Here is a 21,740-nt window from a genome sequence, read left to right on the forward strand (position 1 = left end):
TCACCATTGCTTTTGTATCATCAGTATAAATGCCAACACAGTAAAAAAAAAAAAAGGCAAATAATATTTAATACTACTGTGACAGTTGTTGACCCCATGAGTTTCAGGGTCTGGGGTTTGATTTTACCCTACCTACAAGCTAATAAGTTATAACTTCATGGATGGTGGAAGAAGACATGAGGCTCCTGGATCAGAGTAAAAAAGATCTCTGTTATTTATAGAACAGCAAGCAGCTAGAGCATTATATTTGCATTGGTCTCATGGTGGGGGACACAGGGTGGACCCAAATGGATGCCTGTGCATGCAAAGGGTTGCATTATGCTGTTAAAAGCTGGTGTGGTGCCTGATGCATTTCTTGAGCTATTCCACAGAACCCTAGACTTGTGAAATGTTGCATAGTATGTATTCTTCGTGGTAATTTTTAAAGGCACAAGAATGTATTATAGGATCCAAAATCAACAGTAAGAAAACTACTTAGCAGGAATTCCCTGGTGGTCCAGTGGTTAGGACTCCACACTTTCACTGCTGAGGGCCCAGGTTCAATCCTGGTTGGGGAACTGAGATACCGCAAGCTACGTAACGTGGCCAAAAAGAAAAAAAAAAAAAAAAAACTACTTAGCTTCATTTTACCATAAAATCTCTAGCTAGCACTTTTCCCAATATTGTATTTTAACAACTCTTATTGAATTTGTAGTCCCCTTTAAGATATTGCTAGAATTTGATGGGGGAGAGATGGGGAGGTCACACCTAATTTATCATTTGCACGTAATATGCTGTGTTCTTTCAGTGTCTTTGTTGCTTGCTTAAGGCACTCTTGCCATGTTATGAAAGCTTTTTTACCTGAAAGATTTTTTTTCTTTGCCAATTAGACATCTTTCCATACACTTGATACTCGGCTCTAAGATAAATAGATAGATCCTAGAATCCTGATAAAATTATTGTAAGGTAGTTCCCAGGCATTCTGTAAGTCATTAAACTATGATTTTTTTTTTCTTCTCTGGTAAGTTCCTTTTGGAAAACCAAATAATTCCAAGATGGGTATCTTTTATTTTCTCTCTCCTGTTATGCTTATCAATAGTGGTGTGATTTTTATATTCCTTATTGGATGGGTTTACCCACCGTTATTACGACCTCTAATTGCTCTTAACTATTTAACATTAAGGCAGCATGTTTCCCTCTACATTTCATCCAAATAATGATGTGCAGGAGGTCACTGACTTGTCCAGATTCCCTGAAAGTGTCACCTAGAATGTATTCCTGCTGGATGGCCAGTGGCCACAGTAAATGTTGCTTTCCTTCTTGCTCCTGCTGATTTGAACATTTTCTCTTCCTCCTCTTTCCCCATGCTGCAGCCACAGAATCCCTGTTCTTGTCCCCGGCTCTTGTTTCTCATCTTGTCCTGAGGACAGAGTGAAAACTTTTTAATAAAGCTGAATCTAAAACTCTCCCTTCGGGACTTCCCTGGTGGCGCAGTGGTTGAGAGTCCGCCTGCCGATGCAGGGGACACGGGTTCGTGCCCCGGTCCGGGAAGATCCCACATGCCGTGGAGCGGCTGGGCCCGTGAGCCATGGCCGCTGAGCCTGCGCGTCCGGAGCCTGTGCTCCGCAACGGGAGAGGCCACAACAGTGAGAGGCCCGCGTACCGCAAAAAAAAAAACAACAAAAACTCTCCCTTCTACTTTTTTGATAAATGTCCATTTCTCTTTTACATGAAGAAGATAATAGATCTTTATAGTTAGTTGTTTTTACTAAGTTTTTTCTTGGCAAAGTAAAAAGTTGGTAGCCCTTTATCAGACCCCTAGTTTTGTTTTGAATTTTGCTATTCTAGGAATGCTTAATCTCAGTTTCTTGAAGGTTTTATCTTTCCCTAAGAGTTTTTTATTTTAAGGAGAATGGCCTTGCATTAACAAAGGAAAATGAAGATTAGAAGTGTGAACCAGATTTGAGGAAGAGGTGATTGGGTTTATTTTTAATTTTTTTTAATATTTATTTTTATTTATTTATTTATTTATGGCTGCATCGGGTCTTCATTGTGGCGCGGGCTCTTTGTTGCGGCGCGTGGGCTTCTGTCTAGTTGTGGCGCGCAGGTTCCAGGGTGCGTGGGCCCTGTAGTTGTGGCACGCAGGCTCCAGGGCGCATGGGCTCCATAGTTTTCGTCACGCAGGCTCTCTAGTTGAGGCGCATAGCTTAGTAGTTGTGGTACGTGGGATAGTTGCCCCGCGGCATGTGGGATCTTAGTTCCCTGACCAGGGATCAAACCCATGTCCCCTGCATTGTAAGGCGGATTCTTCACCACTGGACCACCCGGGAAGCCCCTGATTATGTTATATTTTAAAATGTGGCGCTCTACTATAGACAGCAGAACAAGTGAAAATATATTGGATTGAAAGAGAATTGAGAGTGGCTATCAAGAGAGAGGGTGGGCCTGAAGATACAGACTTTAGGAAATGAATACTCAATAGACTTAACACGAGAATGAACAATAAGAGAAAGGTGTATAATGAGGGAAGAACAGTGTACCCATGTGTGAACCTTAGAGAATGCCTACATTTTTAGTCTAAGAAGAACAGGGACCAATGAAAACACCAAAACTCAAAAAGAAAACCTAAATATTATACTGGTAGCCAAAAAGGTATCAAGAAGGAGGAGCTGCTCACTACTGTGAAGTACTGTCACTAATGGGAGATTCCGAGTTTTCTGTGGTTTTGTCCTGAGGGTGGCCACAATTCCAGTGGCTAAAATTCCAATTGAAAGTCCACCACCATTCTGGCTGGAAGAAGCAGAAAGGAAAATGGTCCCAGAATAACCACAGTCACCAGAGAAGGAAGGAGCCCCATAAAGGAGAGAGCCAGAGAAAGTAAACCTGAAGTTCTGTGTTTAAACTCAGCCCGTCTCTGGCTCTCCCTAAAACCAAGGATGTGTGGGCAAACTGAAAGCAGTTTGCAGCTGAAGCATAAAGGAATGAACTGAGATCTGAGCTGCTGCTCTTCAGAGGAGTGACAGTTTGGAGTCTGAGTCTAACCAACTTAATTTCCTGCAAAAACAAAAACATCAACACTCTTTGGCACCATATAACCGAATATCTCCCCAACATAATATTCACAATGTTCTGGGTACAGTCCAAAATTATTCAACATATGGCGAGTCAAGAAAATATGACCCAGTTTCAAGGGAACAGATACCAACCCTGAGATGATGCAGATAATGAGATTATCAGACAAAGATTTTAAGTCAGCTACTATAACTATGCCCAGTCATCTATTAGGAGGTAGTTAGGAAGGCAGGAAGAGAATTAAAGTTTCGAGAGGATAGCATTAACAGTAAGGTACTCCACTGTCATGCTTTGTCAAATGGTTAACTTTTAATGACAAGTCTGAGAAATACTTAAACTGTGAAATTCTGGTTAAGAAGCTATTGCCAAATTGCCTCTGTTAACACGTAAACTGGTTTGGCAGAACTTGAGTAAGTCTATCTAGGGTGATTTTGGGGTGTAAATTTCCTCTTGGACATTCTTGAGCACAAAAAGGGCCATACCAAAGGCCATTCCCCAGGCAGTATTTAAACATCAAAACTTGGCTTATAACTATGCCTCACTGAGAAATATATTTGTTGTATTACAGACAGGTTTTAGAGCCTTAAAAGTAGTTTGCATTGGTGCAATGTGTAAATGTTACCCTTCTGTATCTTCCTCACCATGCTAGGTAACCCTACTACTTCACTTCTCTAGCAGTCGGGACCTGTAAACTGAGAGGTTAAGAGCCTGAGGCAGTAAGGCTTGGGTTCCAGTGGCAGCTACTCCACCTACTAGACTGTAGACAAATATTTGATCTCTCCAGACCCTTAGTAACTATAGTGAACTTTAAAATCAAATTAAAGTACTTAATTCACAAGATTATGTGGATTTAGTTAAATAATTAATATGTGCAAATTGCTTAAATAACAACTATTTTCATGAAGATATTTTCTGTTCACCATGGTAGTGTTATGACAAAAAAGTAGTAGTTAATGAAAAGGATTTTCCCAAATCATTTCATTTTAAAGTAGTGTTCAGAGAAGGGGTGAAGGAAGTATGGGAAACCTTACTTTTTAAAATTAGTCACTTACGTTATTTCTCTATTTTGCATGAAAAGGCATTCCCACAATTAGATACTTCTTCCTATTAAGAAAATTAATCAGAAAGATAACTTTTTTTTTAATGTTTTATTGTAACATTGAATTGATAGAAGTTTTGGGGGATTTACGTTAAACCAAAACCTTGTAAAGAACTTGGAAGTAATTGGGATATTTAATTTTATTTTTATATTGTTTATTTTCTTGCCTCTTCCTTCAGAACTCTGGGATGGATCCCATTTTGCCCTGGAATTGTTCCCGCACTGGCAGTGGATTTGCCTAGCACACTGTGTCATGCGGAACAGACAAGGCTCCTAGGATTTGTGTTCCTCTTGCTTTTCTAGATTTTCAGTAATATTATTGAGGGTGACAGAACCACAGATTTCACATGGCCATAAGTTCGTATAAATACAATTTCTGTGTATTTTTTTAAATTACCTTTTGTCCTCAAACTTCTTTTTTAATATGCTTTTATATTCTTATCAAATCTCTTGTAACTTTTTTCTGTTCCTATTTTCTACCTTAAGCTCTTCACTTTCTCAGCCCTTTTTTCACTTTCTCCCTAATTCAGCCATATTCAATGCTTGACTTCACTGTAACATTTTGTTTCAATATATCTAAAACTGGTAAATTCAACCTCAGTTTCTCCTTTAACATTTCATTCTTAGTTTCAAAAATCTAAGTGATACCTTATTTTCACTTTCTTTTTCCACTACTCATTTTTTCTTTTTCTGTAATAAATTTTATTAAGTTAGTATTTATAACTATTCCACAGTTTATATTACCTTTACTAATCCATGCCATTTCACCTGGGCTAACTTCTTGGTTGACATTGTTCCAAGTAAGAACATAGCTCTTTTCTGTTTTAAAAGCGTAATCTCAGAAATGAAATCAAATATTGGCTACACTCAGTTGCCTGAGCCACCTGAAAATAAATATTCCTTTTGCATGAAAGGATCTCAACTAAATTTTAGAGAGAATCTTTGATGTGAACCCTGGAATAAAGCGATAGTCATTGCTATAGGTTAAATATGTATCATTGAAGACTTACCACCTTTATTCAGTATTAGCCTTTTAAAGTTTAGATTCTGGAAAAAAAACTGGAAAAAATAACTAAGAGGTTGTTTTATCTTATATACCATAAAGAAGAGAACGTTTCTGTTTTTAATTTCCTTTTGAAGTATATGGCTTCAGGCAATCAAATAAATTGGTACAATGTCAAAATAAATAAATAAATAAAGTTTAGATTCCTTCCATATGAGAGGTATTAATGAATTTGAATTGAATCATCTTTAAAAGTTCCATAACTCAATTTAATTTTGCTGACTTTAGTTGCTTAAAATTTTTAAGAAAAAACATGATTCTGATTAAAAATTTTTATTGCATTTCTTCTTCTCCCCTAGCTTTTTGGAGCTATAAATTGACAAATAAAAATATTATATATTTACAATGTATAGTATGATGTTTTGATGTATGTATACATTATGAAATGATTACCACAGTCAATCTAATTAGCATATCCATCACTTCACATGGTTATTTTTCTTTTTTATTGTGGTAAAAACATTTAAGATTTATACTCTTAGCAAATTTCAAGTATACAATACAGTAGTATTAACTGTAGTTGCCATGCTATGCACTAGATCTCCAGAATTTATCCATCTGCATGACTGAAACTTTGTACTCAACATCTTCCCACTTGCCCTACCCCCCAAACCCTGGCAACCACCGTTCTACTTTGCTTCTATGAGTTTGACTTCTTTAGGTTCCACATATAAGTGAGATCATGCTATATTTGTTTTTCTGTGCCTGCCTTATCTTATTTTACATAACATAATGTCCTTCAGGTTCATCCATATTGTCTCGAATGACAGGATTTCCTTCTTTTTTAAAGCTGATGTGTTCGGCCTTAAAATATGTGTGTGTGTGTGTGTGTGTGTGTGTGTGTGTGTATACACACACAATATTCTATTGTATATATACCACGTTTTCTTTATCTACTCATCCATCATCAACTGACCCTTAGATCGAATTCATATCTTGGCTATTGTGAATCATCTCTGTATTTTTCACATTGATTTATTAAAAAAAAAAAACTTTCACTTTTAGTACCAAATATTAAAAAGGCAGGCATTGGGGAAAATATACATTTCTTTCTTAGAAATGTTGGTATCTAACAGATCTTGGATTCCAACACAAAAACATTTCCCATTATTGCTGCATTAAGAATAAGAAGGTTTTGGACTAATTAAATATTAGCCACTTTTTGTTTTTTCTCCTTCTTAAATATCATTGCATATTCAACTAAGTCTTGAACAGAACCTTTTTTATATATAATACACATCTATGAGAAGCTTAAATTGATTTACACTAAAACAAATTCTCCCAATTTACATAAGAGGAAATTTAAGGAATCATTTCACAACGTCTTCCAACTGCTTCAAATGGGTTTATCTTAATGATTTAGTTGAATGACTTATCCAGTGCCATACTGGAAGTGTAAATGAAAAGTACGACGTGTAAAACTCTTATTTCAGTATTCATTCCACAAGTTCGCCATTTCCAAACTAGTACTTGGAACAGTTTATAATGTTAAGTATTTTAAGTTTTAGTACCTCAAAATAAATTCATTTGTTGAATGATTTAATGTTAAAATCTCCTAAAATATAATGTTCAGAATTCTCTTGCTTTCTTATTTGAAGTTGTAATAACTTCAACTTCCTGCAGTGCGGGGTCCACCTGGATAATATTTGAAAATAGAAAAATACAAATTATCTCTTTTAACGTTTACTTACTCTCTGGGATGCTCAGCAAACTGAGTAGTCTTCATTAGGTAAGATCATTTAGCATTTAAAAGAAAGTCTGAGTTTCTGGGGAAAATGTTGGAGTTGCTGTTAGCTATACTAATCCTAAATCCTTTGAAAAAATAAATGATCTTTTTCAGAAAGTTGTGTTCGATTGCTACAGTGGAAAATAATATTAACATTCTATACCCATTTTAGATAAACCCTACTTCAAAATGTCAGAGAACTGCTTTGCTTTTTCTTGAACTAACATGTTATGGTCTCTTTCGAAATTTTTTCTTAGGTTGTGGGGACATAAAACTTTCATTTGAAATATATCAATAGACTTATTTGGTGCAAATGATAGAAGGTGCAGTGCATTGCTCAGTACAATCAGTAATATGTCTCTTCAATAATGATAACAAAAATGATAGTAAGCAGAACTGTTCCTAACCCCAAAGAAGCTTGAAGTCCTTAGTTTAGATACTTCATAGAAATTCCTCAATAAGTCAGTCCTCCTTTTACCCCCTGCCAACACAAGAAAGAAATCTTTTCCAGATAAATTCACCCACACCGGTTATGAAATCTTAACATCGCAGAAGTAAGTCAATACGTTATTTGGCGAGCCAGCTAAAAGTTATCATTCTTCTCCTGCCTTTTCCTTCACCTCTTTCCCACCACCCCCCCCACCCCTTAGTTTTTAGGCTTCTTTAACTTCAGAAGCAATCATTCCTACTTTATGTCAAAATCAGTACTTTGAAAATCGGAGTAGTCTTCATTACTGTTTTCTGTAACTATCTTCATTTTCAGACTAAAATTACAGAAGCACTTCTTTTTGGTTCTTTCTAGCTCCTAATAGAATATTTTTATTTCATGTTGAGAATTTCAAATAGTAAATTTTAAAAGGAGATTAATTACTCTATTAATCACTTGTTTTATTATTTATTTAATATCTTAAATTGTCAAATGTTTCTGTTCTCTTAATATTACTTCTTCTCTGATTTTGTTGCTATAGATTTAATATAATATAACCTTTTAAGAGTTTGTTTTTATACTTGTAGCATCCTGAATGATTGGTTAGCTTTAAAATGTTGCCTTTTTTCCTAGTCCACACTAAAATCCATTGAGTGTTCTAATTGCACATAACACTAAAGAAAAGCCTTGTCTACCACTTTTAAAAACAAACTGTGAATGTGAAAATGTCTTTTGATATGACTGCTTTATAAAGCTCAATAAAGCTCTTTTAATCCAGAAGAAGACATGGCTTAAATATTTGTCAGACAGAAAGTATGCAGCAGCAAATGATCTTTATTTTACCTAAGTCTAATGACATAATATATAAAAATAATTGTTTGGGTTGCTAAGATTATATTTTACTAATTACTGTAAAGTAATACACTATTTTAGAAATGGTAAGCAAACACTAGTATTTAGAAAAAGCTGAAAAAGTAGAGCAATAAACTGAAGAAATTGGAGAAGATACTAATTTTAAGAGAAACAAACTAGAATCAGGTTTTTTCCCTAAAGAACAAATAAGACTCTTAAGAAATTGAAAGAACCTTTTAAAAAGCAAGATTATAAGGGAGATGTACTCAGATGATAAAAAACAATGAAGTAAAATCATCCATTTTAGTAAGAGCTTAATGACCTTAACTGAATAAAATCTAAAAAGTCACCTAATATAAAAAACACTGGTTTGAATTTGAACTTAAATAAGACCCTACACAGTTTTGGCCGAATTATAAATGATTGATTAATATTAGGACTTCTTCAAATATTTGGATTTATCAATTTGTAGTTTTAAAAGGTACACAAAGTTCTCTAGGTATGACTGAAGATTTTTTAAAAATCTAAATGTTGACTTTTGTGTCATGATGAATGTAATACCAGTAGAAGCCACAGGGTGGTGGCAGGAACTTGTGTTAAAGGAGCTTAAATACATAATTGCACTATCTTTAAAATGTTTGTTAAATGCTAAGGAGCTGTAGCTTGGTTTTCTTTATTCCTCTAATACAGCCGCATTTCTCAGCAAAGAATCTATAACAAAATACAAAGACATTGATTTAAATGTATAGGCCAACAATGGAAAAAAAAGTAAACTCACACGGATATTTTTTCTTAAAGTTTGTAGTCATGTCAGATGCTTGGTGATCAGAGTAGCAATTTCATCAAGATATGAATTTGAGGAAATTTCTTGAATTAGCAATACTGGAAATAGTAATTGAAGAAGTTACCAGAAATACTTCATGTCTTCATCTTATTTTTCTACTTTCATTTTCCTTTTTCCCTGAATGTTCTCGTTGGGGAAAAAAAAATCTATTGTACCATATATATATATATATATATATATATATATATATATATATATATATATATATATCTGTAAGCTAACAAAACTTATTTTTCATTGAGGAAGATAAATTTTCTATTGTGTTTTCTGGTAACCCATTCTCATTTGAGTTTAGAAGCAATTTAAAGTGGTAATCATTTTATATCTTTAAGGTAAGAAGACAAGAGGTTTCTTCTCCAAGAAAAGAAACTTCACCAAGGAGTCTTGGCATTCCTTTATTCCATGAAAGGTAGTTCTATATCCTTTTTTGCCAACCCTACAAATTATAAATATTGAAATATATTTTTATGTACATATTTTAAATTTTTAGCAATTGTAAGAAAAAGCAGCCTTTCAAAACTAGAAGAGACCAACTCAAGGCTCCTCCATGTTAAAATGACCTAATTAAGTCATACAGTTAATAGCAAAGATGGGTCTAAAAACTGAATTCTCTGAAGTTCTCCTATATCAATAGAACAAGTACTATGGCCACATTGTTTTATATGGATGGCTCTTAATGTTAACCTTATCAAAGTGAGGAATATTTAATTTTTTCTATTTAAGATGTTCACAGAGGACAAAAAGTCAATACACTGAAATTTCTAATGTAAGAATGAGACAGCCAGCATAAGTGTGATATATGAATAAGTAGGTATGCTAGTCTTTGCTACATTTATGTATTAGAACTTTAATTTATCACTTACTTTGTACCTGGCTCTCCAAATATTAAAGTTGTTTTAGGAAACATTTTCTAGGAATTTTAAATGATTTTTCTTTAACTTTAACCTTTCAGTAATTATTTTGTGATACATTAAAAAGTGCTATGTAAATTCAATCATGATTTTTAAAAATTGAAGATATAGCCTTACATTTTAAAATGTTGATTTATTTTTAGAGGTTATATAGAGAAGACTTTCCGGGATCTGAAAGAAGAATTTCATAGAATATGCATGCTAGCCAAAGCACAAAAAGACCACTTAAGCAAACTTAATGTACCAGCCACTGTAACTGGTAAGGTTTGATGTAATGTACAGTAATATTAATTTTATTGGTTGAAACTGATTTATTTTTTATTGTGAAAATATTTCTAAATCCTTATTAAGTGCTGAGGATCTATAACTTGCGCTTCTCACCACTTATAATGGGTAAGTACTGTTTAAATTCTGTAATGTATTGCATTATATAATTATTGGCCTTTTCCCTATTTTATGTGGCACTATGTAGATTGAACTGAATGACATAATTACTAATCATCTTAATGAGAAGTCCCACCTTGGAAAAATAAATATAGAATATATCTCTCAAAGTCTTCAGTTGCTATTTGGGGGTCTTATTAAACATTAATTGATATATTAGTAAGCAACCTTGAAGCTACACTATCACATATGAGCTAAGTAAAATTATAGTATTAGGTTTGTTTTTAACTTCTGCCTAAAAGTTAATTGGACACCATGGATAGATTCTTGTAATTTGATTGAAGAAATAAACATTTCACATTTCATGAGGCCAGTTCTGTTGGACGTACAAAGTACAAATTAAGTATAAAATATAACTTAAAAGGAATATCTGTTTTACAGATATATTGCAGTGTGTTTTTTAGAAGCTCCACCCTTCCCTAAAACCCCAGACCGGCTTCCTGGTATTTGCCTCAGTAGTTCGATATGAATAGCAAAATACCATGGATTGAATCTGGCTACCATGTACCCCTGTAAACAAAAGGAAGGTAAACTGATGGTTTATAATGATAAATTCTCCTTTACCCTTGTGATTTGAGATATTCTACCTACAATTCCCAAGAGCTGTGATTTACAGTTTTTACTCTGAAAGATGTTGCAGCAGTGCTAACACTCCTTTAATTAAAGATCACTTTCCATTTCTTACAGCTCTTATAGCTAGGCTATTTAAAAAATCATTTTATAGGGTAAATTCACTTTTTGCTTACTACTACCGTTTTATTTTCAGAAAAGGTACACAGTATGCTGTTGGAGAAGCAAAACAATCTTTGTAGACAAACATAATTTACTTCTTCCCCTCCCTTCCCTCTGCTTCCCCAAAAGGAACTCTAATGTTTCCACCTTAATTTTTGTCATTTTCTTGAGAATTTGATCTTTTGTGCAGACTGAAGACACTAGGTACTTCTGAAGTACCAATAAAAGAATTATCTTTATTTAAAATCTACTAGCTATAGAGATGTAGTACCTACAATTAATCATGCTTTTTTGAACATCAGCGTAGTATCAAAACATTGTAATGGTGACGTATTCATTGTTACACAAAGAACCTACCCTGTTATCAATGGCTTAATACTTTGACCATTTTTAAATTGCACAAGTCTAAATCTGAGTATGTATTTGTCAACTAGAATACTGAGTGTTTAACTTCAATTTCCTTCCCACTAAAACTGCTTCCTAACATTATTCTTATGTTTTATATTAACTGTGTCACAAATAATAAATACAACATTATTCTTGAAATGTTTTAGGTCTTTTGTGCTACAGACTCCAGTGGAGTTTTGCTGGCTCCAAACAAACCACAATATCAAATATTATGCTTCTGACAGTAGTAGATCAAAGGGGGAAAGAAAGAAAAAGAAATGTTTTGGAAAAAGATGCCTATTCAGGTTTTTTAAGAGTGAACACTGCATTGAATACAAATGGAAAGGAACTATTTTAAATGTGATTTGCATAATACAGCTGGAAAGAGTTTATTTGACATTATTGGCCCCTGTGTTATTTTTTTGTTAAAATTTGATTTTTACTTTTAAGTAAACAGATATAATTCATAAATTGCTGAGTTAGTAGAATTGTACTTTTAATTTTTTTGCTTCTCATCCACATGACAGTAGCCTTGAGAAAGGACAAAGGTAAAATGTATGTTTAAGTAATTGTGGCTTCAAAAAAAAGTACTGTTTGGTCCATGAAGTAGGATCATATTTCAGTGGCGATCAGGAGACAAGGATATAGGACTAGAGGTTAAAACAACCCTCAGATCTTTTTCTTTTGTCAGTATACAAGGTAATTAAACTGAAAAGTCATCCAAATGGACAGCCTATACTTAAAATTTAGAAACCGAAAAAATTTTCTCATTTTACTTTTTTTTCCTTGCAGGAATACACGTCTTCACAAAACAAAACAAAATAGAAAGACAATTAGCTCACCTGATCATGTTTCTTAGTATAGTGTCAGAATGACAAGTGCTTTCATGCACCTTGTTTGATTTTTAAGTTTTCTAAGCTTGGATTTCTAGTAATCTTAGAAATCTTAACGTTTAAAAAAAAATTTTGTGTGTGTGAATAGTAACGCTCATTGCTTGAACAGATTAATTCAAAAGATTACTTTAATGTGCTGAGGTATGCCAGCTAGCTATACTAAAAGAAAATATATGCTTTATTCCACCTGTTTGGGTTTTCCATGTTTTGTTCACAAAGGGGATATCTACTACTGGAAGAGAAATTCAAAGCACATTTCTGTCATTTTGGAGACCCTTCTCTATAATTTAGAAACCAGCATGTTCAATTTATCATAATGGTTCAGAGCACAGGCTCTAGGCTGCCTGGGTTCCAGTTCCAGATCTGTCACTCATTCATTAGCTGTGTAGCCCTGGAATTAACCCCTAAATTAATGCACAAACAATGGTTATAAGTGTGTGGCACATAGAAGTGCTGTATATGTTAATAGTTGTCATTATCAGCAGCAGCAGATTCTTTATTCTCCTGTTCTACTGAAGAACATTTTGATAAGTGTTTCCTCCTTCTCAGGTGTTGTAATCTACAAAGAAAATACTGTTTCCTAGAATTTCCTGCCACTCTTATGTCTACTACCAGGAAAAATGACAGCAATTGAGCTTGGTCTCAATTACTGTACCACTCCTAGTTACAGACAGATTATCTAGTAAATGTACATTATTATGCTAGGCTCTGTGGGAAAGAGAACACAGATTCATTCAGAAGGCATTTATTGAAGGCATACTATGTGCAGGCACTGGGCAGGGTACTGGAGATAAGTGGGAAACAAAACATAGTTTAGGACCTCAAGAAACCTACTTCAATGGGAGAAAGAGGTATATTTGCAAATACAATGCAGTGTATAGTCCTCAGAGCACCCAAGAGTCATGGCTAAACCAGTCTTGGGAAACCAGAGAGAACCATCCAGAGAAATTAATGCCTAAGCCAAGACATGAAGGACAAATAAGAGTCAGGCAAAGAGTAATGGAAGGGGGAAGTTCAGGCAGTCTGCACAGCATGTGCAAAGGCCCAAAGACAAGAGAGCATGGCTGTTTGGACAACTGTACCAAAGTTCATTATAGCTGGAGTACGGAGTAGAGCAGATGTGGTGAAAGATGACAGCATGGAGAGGTGACAAAGGGCCAATCATGCACAGCTTTATGTGAGTTTTAGGGCTGAAGGTCTTGGAGAACCATGAAAAGGTTTTATTAAGAAGGTAACATGACCAGATTTGTATTTTAGAAAAACTAAGAGAGGGTTGGGGAAAGTAGTGTAAACAATAGAGTGGATATGAGAAAAATTTAGAGGCAAGGAAGTGGTTCAAAGGCTGCTGTAATCCAGTAAGAGAAGATGGTACATACTAAAGAGAGGTTAGTAGGCATATAACAGGGTGAACCAAGAAGTATTGTACTACAATCATGTCCAAACAGAAAACATCTGTGTTGAAATGTGCTGTGGCAAAAGAGAGAAAAGTGTCACAAGTCTGCAAAGACCAAAGGAAGGGAAAAGAACTGACATTTGTTAAGTGCCTACGAATCTGGACAGACACTGTGCGCAGTGCTCTGTATACCCCGTCTGCTCAAATAGGCATCGTTGGTTAATGTATAACTTCACTGATGACTACTTTTTTAAAGTGCTAGTTTAAAATAAAATGTTTACCCTTTGTCCATTTAATGAAAATATACACATTACCAACCTCCAACCTGTCTTTTTTTTTTTCTTTTTTTTTGGCTGTGTTGGGTCTTCGTTGCTGCCTGCAGGCTTTCTCTAGTTGTGGTGAGAGGGGGCTACCCTTTGTTGCAGTGCGCAGGCTTCTTATTGCAGTGGCTTCTCTTGTTGCAGAGCACTAGGCACGGGGGCTTCAGTAGTTGTGGCACGCGGGCTCAGTCATTGCGGCACGTGGGCCCTAGAGTGCGTGGGCTTCAGTAGTTGCAGCACACAGGCTCTAGGGCACGCGGGCTCAGTAGATGTGGCTCGAGGGCTCTAGAGCACAGGCTTAGTAGTTGTGGTGCACGGGCTTAGTTGCTCCACAGATGTGGGATCTTCCTGGACCAGGGCTCGAACCCATGTCCCCTGCATTGGCAGGTGGATTCTTAACCACTGCAACACCAGGGAAGTCCCTCACTGTCTTCTTGAAGTAACATTGTGGAATATAATCTAGCTTTTTCTAATGTCTCGGTATCATCAACATGGAGAGTGCTTTGATCATTGATTTTTTTGCATTGAAAAATGTAGCCCTTGTTCGCTCTACACTAGACTGTAGTGTTTTCTGAGTTCTTATATCTGATTTTTTGTTTCTCTTGTCTCCTCTCGTGCTTTCAGCTCTTACTGATATCTATATCTGCTTTCAACAATTCATATCCATACCTTGTAGTTTGTTGCTTGTTACCAGCTATGAACTAGGGAGACATCATCAAGCTTGTTAGAATAAATCTAAAATGAGAATAAGAGCAAAATTCATCTGTGGGCCTTGTGGCTCTTAGCCTGACTCCTGAAAAGCACTATTTACTTTCTAGCTTTTGCCTATGTCCTAGAGAGCTGAATTTGTTGGATAAGTGGCTTCTAGATAAATGAGCTACAGAGGTCCTGGTATCTACCTGATATCTACCTGTTATCTACAGAGGCCTTTTTCTAATAAGATGAGAAAATCATATATTCACATAGACCTTTCTGAACATGCATCCTAAAATTTCATCCTTCTTTTGCCTCCAGTCTTCTCTCTCCCAGCACCCGCCACCACCACGCCTTCACATAGTATTAAGAGTAGACAATGGCTAAGCTGATTGGTGATACACTTTGTCACACAGAGATATAAGGGGGAGTAAATGACCTAATTCATATAGATTCATAACCTGTATACTATATATGTGCCTGGTAAGGGTTTTTCCTTTTAATAACTTACTTGTCTAAGCAAGCTCACAGTTGCAGCTTCCATTACTGATAAAATGTTTAGATGTATACACTACAAGCAAATGTTTTTTAAGTATAGAGCAGTATAACTGAACAAGATGCAAGGCTTACAGCACAAGGACCTAGGAAAAGACAAAGTAGTTAAACTGTGACTAATAAGCTACGTTCCAATTCACCCACTGGAGACTGCTAATATTTCTGTGTAAGGTGGTAGCAAATGTAAAAAAATCCCAGTTGTCTTCAGTTGCTGTAAAAGCCAGTAGAAAAAATAATACTCATCTATCCAAAGCTAATTGAACGTTCAGATTTTTAAGAAGGATTGAAATGCAACTGTTTTCCTTTTGTTTTTTTTCCCCTGCAGAGACACAGTGCTCTGTGCCTATACAGTGTACGGATAAAACAGATAAACAAGAAGTGCTATTTAAGCCTCAGGCAAAAGATGATATAAATAGAGGTGCACCATGCATCACATCTGTCGCACCAAGAGGATTGGGCCAAGATGAGGAAGACACTTCTTTTGAATCCCTTTCTAAATTCAATGTCAAGTTTCCACCTACGGACAGTGACTCTACTTTCTTACATAGCAGTCCAGAAAGACCCAGTGTCCTTGGTCCTGCCGCATGTGAGGCTATGTGCCAGGATAAATTTAATATGGAGCCCAGAGACAACCCGGGAAACTTTGTCAAAACAGAAGAAACTTTATTTGAAATTCAGGGAATTGACCCCATAGCTTCAGCTATACAAAACCTTAAAACAACTGACAAAACAAAACCCTCAAATCTTGTAAATACTTGTATCAGGACAACTCTGGATAGAGCTCCGTGTTTGCCACCTGGAGACCATAATGCATTATATGTAAATACATTCCCACTTCAGGACCCATCTGATGCACCTTTTCCTTCACTCGATTACCCAGGAAAAGCTATCCGAGGACCACAGCAGGTAACTGTTTTGCATTAACAAATATATTAAGTGTGAACACACATTTTGCCATGCATGCACAGATATGTAGCTTTCAGATTATCAGACACCTTTTTTAAACTAATGACTAGCCGAAGTTAAGCTTTCAATAAAAATATCCAAGTCCTGTAATAAATGACATGAAATTTAAAAGATGAATATGGTGAAGCTCTAGTATAAAGTACCTTAAAATTTACGGCACATTTTAAAATACATGTAAACCTTATCCATATCTAGTGTGTGTCATTTTCTTACTTAGTCCCTTATTCAAAGCTTTTAACTCGGGATCATTGTTATAATAGGATTCTTTATTAAATTTCATTCTGTGAAGCAGATGGCATTTTTTTATCAAAAAGTTTGTGTGTATCATACTTATCTTTACAAGAATGCATGATTTTTTTTATAAGTAAATAATCACATTGTATGTTTCTATTTCTGAAAATAAGCGAACTGTCTTTCAAATAATACTTCTATTACATTCTCAGTTATACAGTACGTAGATCTGTAGGGTTTGGTTTTGGTTTTGGTTTCTAATCTGCAGCCTAATACATTTTTTAAACAGTCTCTACATATGTATGATTCTAATCAAATACTTTCATGTTTCTAAAGCTTGCAGACTACTTACAGCCCCCCACCCCAATCCACTCCTACCCTCCCTTTTATTCAGGTTCTATTACAAAATGATTCTTTAAGTTTAAAAAAAAAAAAGGTGTTTAATGCCTAAAGGCAAATGAAAATATGTAATTGTTACAATAAGCTCATAAAAATGCAGATTGGTAAAAGTGTCTAATATAACTTGCAGACATTTGTTTGATTTCTCTTTGCCTTGAGATACTTAATTTACCAAAAACCAAAAAACACCAACAACTTGATTAATCCCCTTTGGCTTTATAAGTACTTTTATAGGTTATAGACTTTTAAATCAGCATACAAAGAAGGCAGTAGTCAAGCTGTGGTATATTTTAGTAGTGGAGAAAACTAGGCATCTCTGACAATAAGCTTTAATTGTAAACTCACTTATGTTCTACATTGTACCTTATTTCACATCATAGTCACAGTTATAGTTACTACTTAATGAAACAGATTAAACAATTTTATTTATTTCAAGTAGAATTCCTGTGGAGCTGTGAAGTGCATCAGTTCTAATGCTTGTTATTTTTTTCTCCATTACATCTCTTGCTTGTTCTTTTACTAGTCTGTGCATTCATGTTTCAGTAGATGGCACCCTGCATTGTGCATTTGCTTTCTAGGCTACAGCAAGGGAAACAGCTGGTATGTGATTACAACTTGATGGAAAAGTATTCAGCTTAAAAAATGCAGGAGAATTGGTGTTGAGCTGTCACAAGACGTGGGGCATAAGGTTAGATAATTGATATTTTGGCAGAAAGGCAAAGAAATTTGTTTGTTTTGAAGGCCATGTTACAGTTTAGGATTCAAAGGATATTTCTTAAAATGGGTTTTTTAAAACATTTTGTTGTTTTATTTGTTTTAATAAAGCTATGAGAAATACAAAATTCTTGAGTTGTCAGTAATAACAAAGGGAAGTGAAATTTTGGTTGCATATTTCAAATTTTTACTTTTATCTCAATCATTACTACTTAGCACCTTTTTTTATACATTCAGCTATCATAATAAAGTCTAAAATATACCTGCTTATTTTTGCTCTATGTGATTTTCTTTTTTTCCTACTTTTGCTGAGTCAGTGATTGGGGTCCCAACTGAATTCTATGAAAAGCTCAAATCCGAACTAATAGCTCCTAATAGAGAAGGATAAGTATGGACTTTGAAAATAAATTGGCAGTAGAAGATTGGCTCATCCAATTTAGAAGCTAAATTGCTTCTGAGTCTATTACTATTTTATAGATCTTAATTTAAAGTATCTTTAACATAACAATCTTTTATTTATATCCGTATCAATTTCCCATTAGAGTGGTGCATATTAATCAATTGTACTTTTTGTTTAAACTGCCAACACTAAAATTTAAATCTAGTTAACTCTGTTATATACTCATAATTATTACTGCTTTTCTTTTATCATGGAAGAGAGGAAATTATTTTACTCCAGATTTCAAATATGTATTTTAATATTACTGTTTTTTGTAATAAAATTGCCACTTCTCACAAAAGTATCTGAGTCAGTGTTATTATACACCCTCTGTACTGATATTTGAATGTTATCTTGGTGCTTAGACAGACTTTGTATATTTACATCAACCGTACACAGCTGTCCACTAAAATGTTTATAAGAAGACAGTGATGTAGTGAAACCCAAATGCTTCAATTAGTAATATACTGTTTATGTAATGATTGGTTAACTAGGATGAAAGAGATTGGTTAAGGGAATGAAAACTAACACTATGTCAGGAGTTGAACTAGGTTGTTATTTTAAAAGCATATTAGTAACAGGAATACAAAGGGGTCTCTTTCAGTTGGCATTTCGAGGTGATTTTCCTCAAAGTGCCAGAATTTAGATATGTCAAGATAAGAAAGCAAATTTTAGAAGTAATTTGGTTTACAACATTTCAGGAAAATAAGATATTCCAGCCAACAAACATATATTGAGCACCTACTCTTGAACTAAATGCTTTTTCTGGCCCTTCTAGATATTTTTTAATAAGTACAGTTAAGAGTATGTAGGTGTTGCTTATAGTAATGGAGGTAGCTCTGTAGAATTATGCTTCCCATAATCCTTTAACTGGCAACTGTTGACAGGCTTCACTTTAGTTAGCCACAAGAAAGGGTAAGAAGGCCAAAGTATGCGCTTGTAACAGGAGCAAAATAAGAAGTCAAAAGAATGCATCCAATGTTGGACTTTGTTGAACGATTAAATATTTGAGGTTTCAAAAAACAACTGATCAATAGAATTTGTTTCATACTTTAAAAAAATTATTTTCAAAAATTAGAACTTATTTCTGTATGATTTATTCATTGTGTATTTGCTTATAAATAGTAGCGAAATTACATTGCTCTTGATCAAAATGCATGTACACACACATCATGTCTAGTATGCTGTGTATTAATAAAGGTCCTATAACTTAAAGTTCCAATATAAAATAGAAGAGATAGAATTTAATTTTTTTAAAGTCTCAATTATTGACTATTGTTCCAAAACTCCAAAACCCGTTGGGATAACGGGTATTAAAACATGCTGGTGTTAAAGCTGAAAGATGTTTTAATGTGTGAAGATAAAGTGCATGAATGTGTATTTTAAGTGATTCCTAAAGTTAAATTATGCCCTTTGTGAAAAAGAGAATTGAGTCATGTCCTCATGCCAATTCTAAAGGAAAGGTAATTCGCTTTCATATTAGGGAATTTCATATATACGCACATAACCCGTTCAAAAAATTTGAATTTGAAATTCAGTGCAAGTTGATTTTAAATACAAATAACAGAAGATGTTTTTATTTGTTTCCTGCAGCCCGTTTGGAAGCCCTTTCCTAATCAAGACAGTGACTTATCGGTACTAAGTGGCACAGGCTCAGAACTGCATATACCTCGAGTATGTGAATTCTGTCAAGCAGTTTTCCCACCATCCATTACATCCAGGGGGGATTTCCTCCGGCATCTTAATTCACACTTTAATGGGGAGACTTAAGACGCATTTGAAAACAGACATATCAAGTTCTATGTGATGATTCTGGGTTTGTAATATTATGTACTTGATTGCAAACTTAGCTCAAAATCATTTATTGAAAAATCCAGTGTCACAGCTATTTGAATTTTTTTCTAAACTTATGTTGTAACTTTCTTTTATTACCTTTTAAAAGATCATTCTGTACAAAACTGTAATTCATTGTATTCATGTTTACAGTGTTTATTGCCATAATTCAAAATTATGTATGTGACTTATGGAATTGTATAACAATAATTTATGTTTTTTTCAAATGTCTAAGCTTATTGCTTGGATTTCTAGTTAGATCTATTGAATTTGGTGATGTCAAATGTTTATAGGGTTTTTTTCACTTGTTTTCATTTAAAAGTTTAGATTATTTATGCTGTGGGTGTTCTTTTTGAATAAACCAATAATAGAGAATAGCAGACAAGATAAACATCTGAGTAAATACCAAACCTAAGACATTTGTTGCTCAGTGATAAGATCACTGGTAGGATTATTTAAACACTTTATTATTTTTTTTTAAATAATAGACATGGTTTTAATTTTTACTATACGTATAGCAACATGATGAAATTAAATATTAAAAGAGTTACTTATATTGTGATAATTAATGTGTTCTTTGTTCTTAAATAAATAAATAAATCACATTTGGGGGAAATTCATAAAATTCATGTTTCTTTCCAGTAATCTGATAGAAGGGTGATACCAGATCTGGTGACATTTTATTATAACTAGTAGATCACTTTGAATTTTAAAATTATTTTTCAAACTAAACTTACTAAAGAAACACATTTGTCTTTAATGGGAGCAAATCTAAAACCCTGTAAGGATTATCCATATTAATTAATTTATATTAGAAATGTTCACATTCTTGAGAAATTTGTTAATTCATTGGTAGCATCCTGCCTGATGACGAGAGGAAGATATTTAAGAAAGAGGATACCAAATTCAGAGGGTTGCAGAATTTTAAAATGAGACTTCCCTTTCATTTTTCTTCCCTATGATTCTTGTCTTTTAGGTTTCTCTTCCTTCCCCCACCCCACACTTAATTTTTAAAAATGGTCGAGGCATGGCTTTCATTTTATGAAGTAAACACTGATTTGCAACTCTCAAAACAGAAATTTAAGCCTTCTTGGGAACGAGTGTTGTAGAAAGCTGGAGGGTTTCAGGTAAGGGATTGGAACAATTTGTTCAGGTATCACCTGTGCCACAGTGAAGAGCCTTAACTTGTGGAAGAATGAGAGTGGTGCTTCGACTTCTCAGGGTGCCAAGCACATCACACTGACATCTTCCTCACCAAGGTGACATAGCCATTATTAGGCATTCACTGTGAAGGGTTCTGAGGCATGTACATCTTTCTTTCATTGCCGCTGGGGCTGAATGGAAATGCCTAGACAATTATCCAAGTCTCTTCCCTTCCCCCCTACCTCCCGCCCAGCCAGCCTCCCCTCTCGCTCACTCCTCCCACACACACGCAAAATTAAACATAAAAACTTCCCAGCGTGTTCCAGCCAGAATATACCACTGTACCTATCTCATGAAAGGGGATTCTTTTTCCTTCTCTTTTCTAGGTGAGGAAGAGTTCCTCTCACACAGTTGACATCTACTAGCCTGCTGACAACCAAAGGAAATTGTGGCCCAGAAAGTGACTCGAAGTGGATCACTGACTCCTCTTCTCCAGTCCACCCTTTTGACACCTCCACCACTTTTAGTAAGCGGGGAACTCTTGTTTTCTATTGGGTTCCAGTGCTACCCCAAGCTCCGGCTTCCGAGGGACAGAGGCCCTCTCGAGCCAAGGGACAGGCAGCCT

The 21,740-nt window shown here is 34.9% G+C and overlaps 1 protein-coding gene across 9 annotated transcripts in view; it reads left to right on the forward strand.

Moving 5' to 3' along the window:
* The window catches only part of TANK (TRAF family member associated NFKB activator), a 72,814-nt gene extending 52,207 nt beyond the window's left edge, over positions 1-20,607 (forward strand). For 2 of the 9 annotated variants that reach the window (XM_079924851.1, XM_079924852.1), the window contains exons 5-8: positions 9,395-9,471; positions 10,117-10,232; positions 15,716-16,296; positions 19,733-20,606. In XM_079924851.1, the coding sequence (XP_079780977.1) occupies positions 9,395-9,471; positions 10,117-10,232; positions 15,716-16,296; positions 19,733-19,909 (951 nt within the window). In that variant the 3' untranslated portion in view covers positions 19,910-20,606. Of the gene's footprint in view, positions 1-9,394; positions 9,472-10,116; positions 10,233-15,715; positions 16,297-17,509 lie in introns of all 9 variants that reach the window. The other 7 variants (XM_079924854.1, XM_079924858.1, XR_013828808.1 and 4 more) reach the window with 6 other exon arrangements.
* Positions 20,608-21,740: the final 1,133 nt, after the last annotated feature.

Source organism: Stenella coeruleoalba (genome assembly GCF_951394435.1).
Source record: "Stenella coeruleoalba genome assembly, chromosome: 6".
Lineage (NCBI taxonomy): Eukaryota > Metazoa > Chordata > Mammalia > Artiodactyla > Delphinidae > Stenella > Stenella coeruleoalba.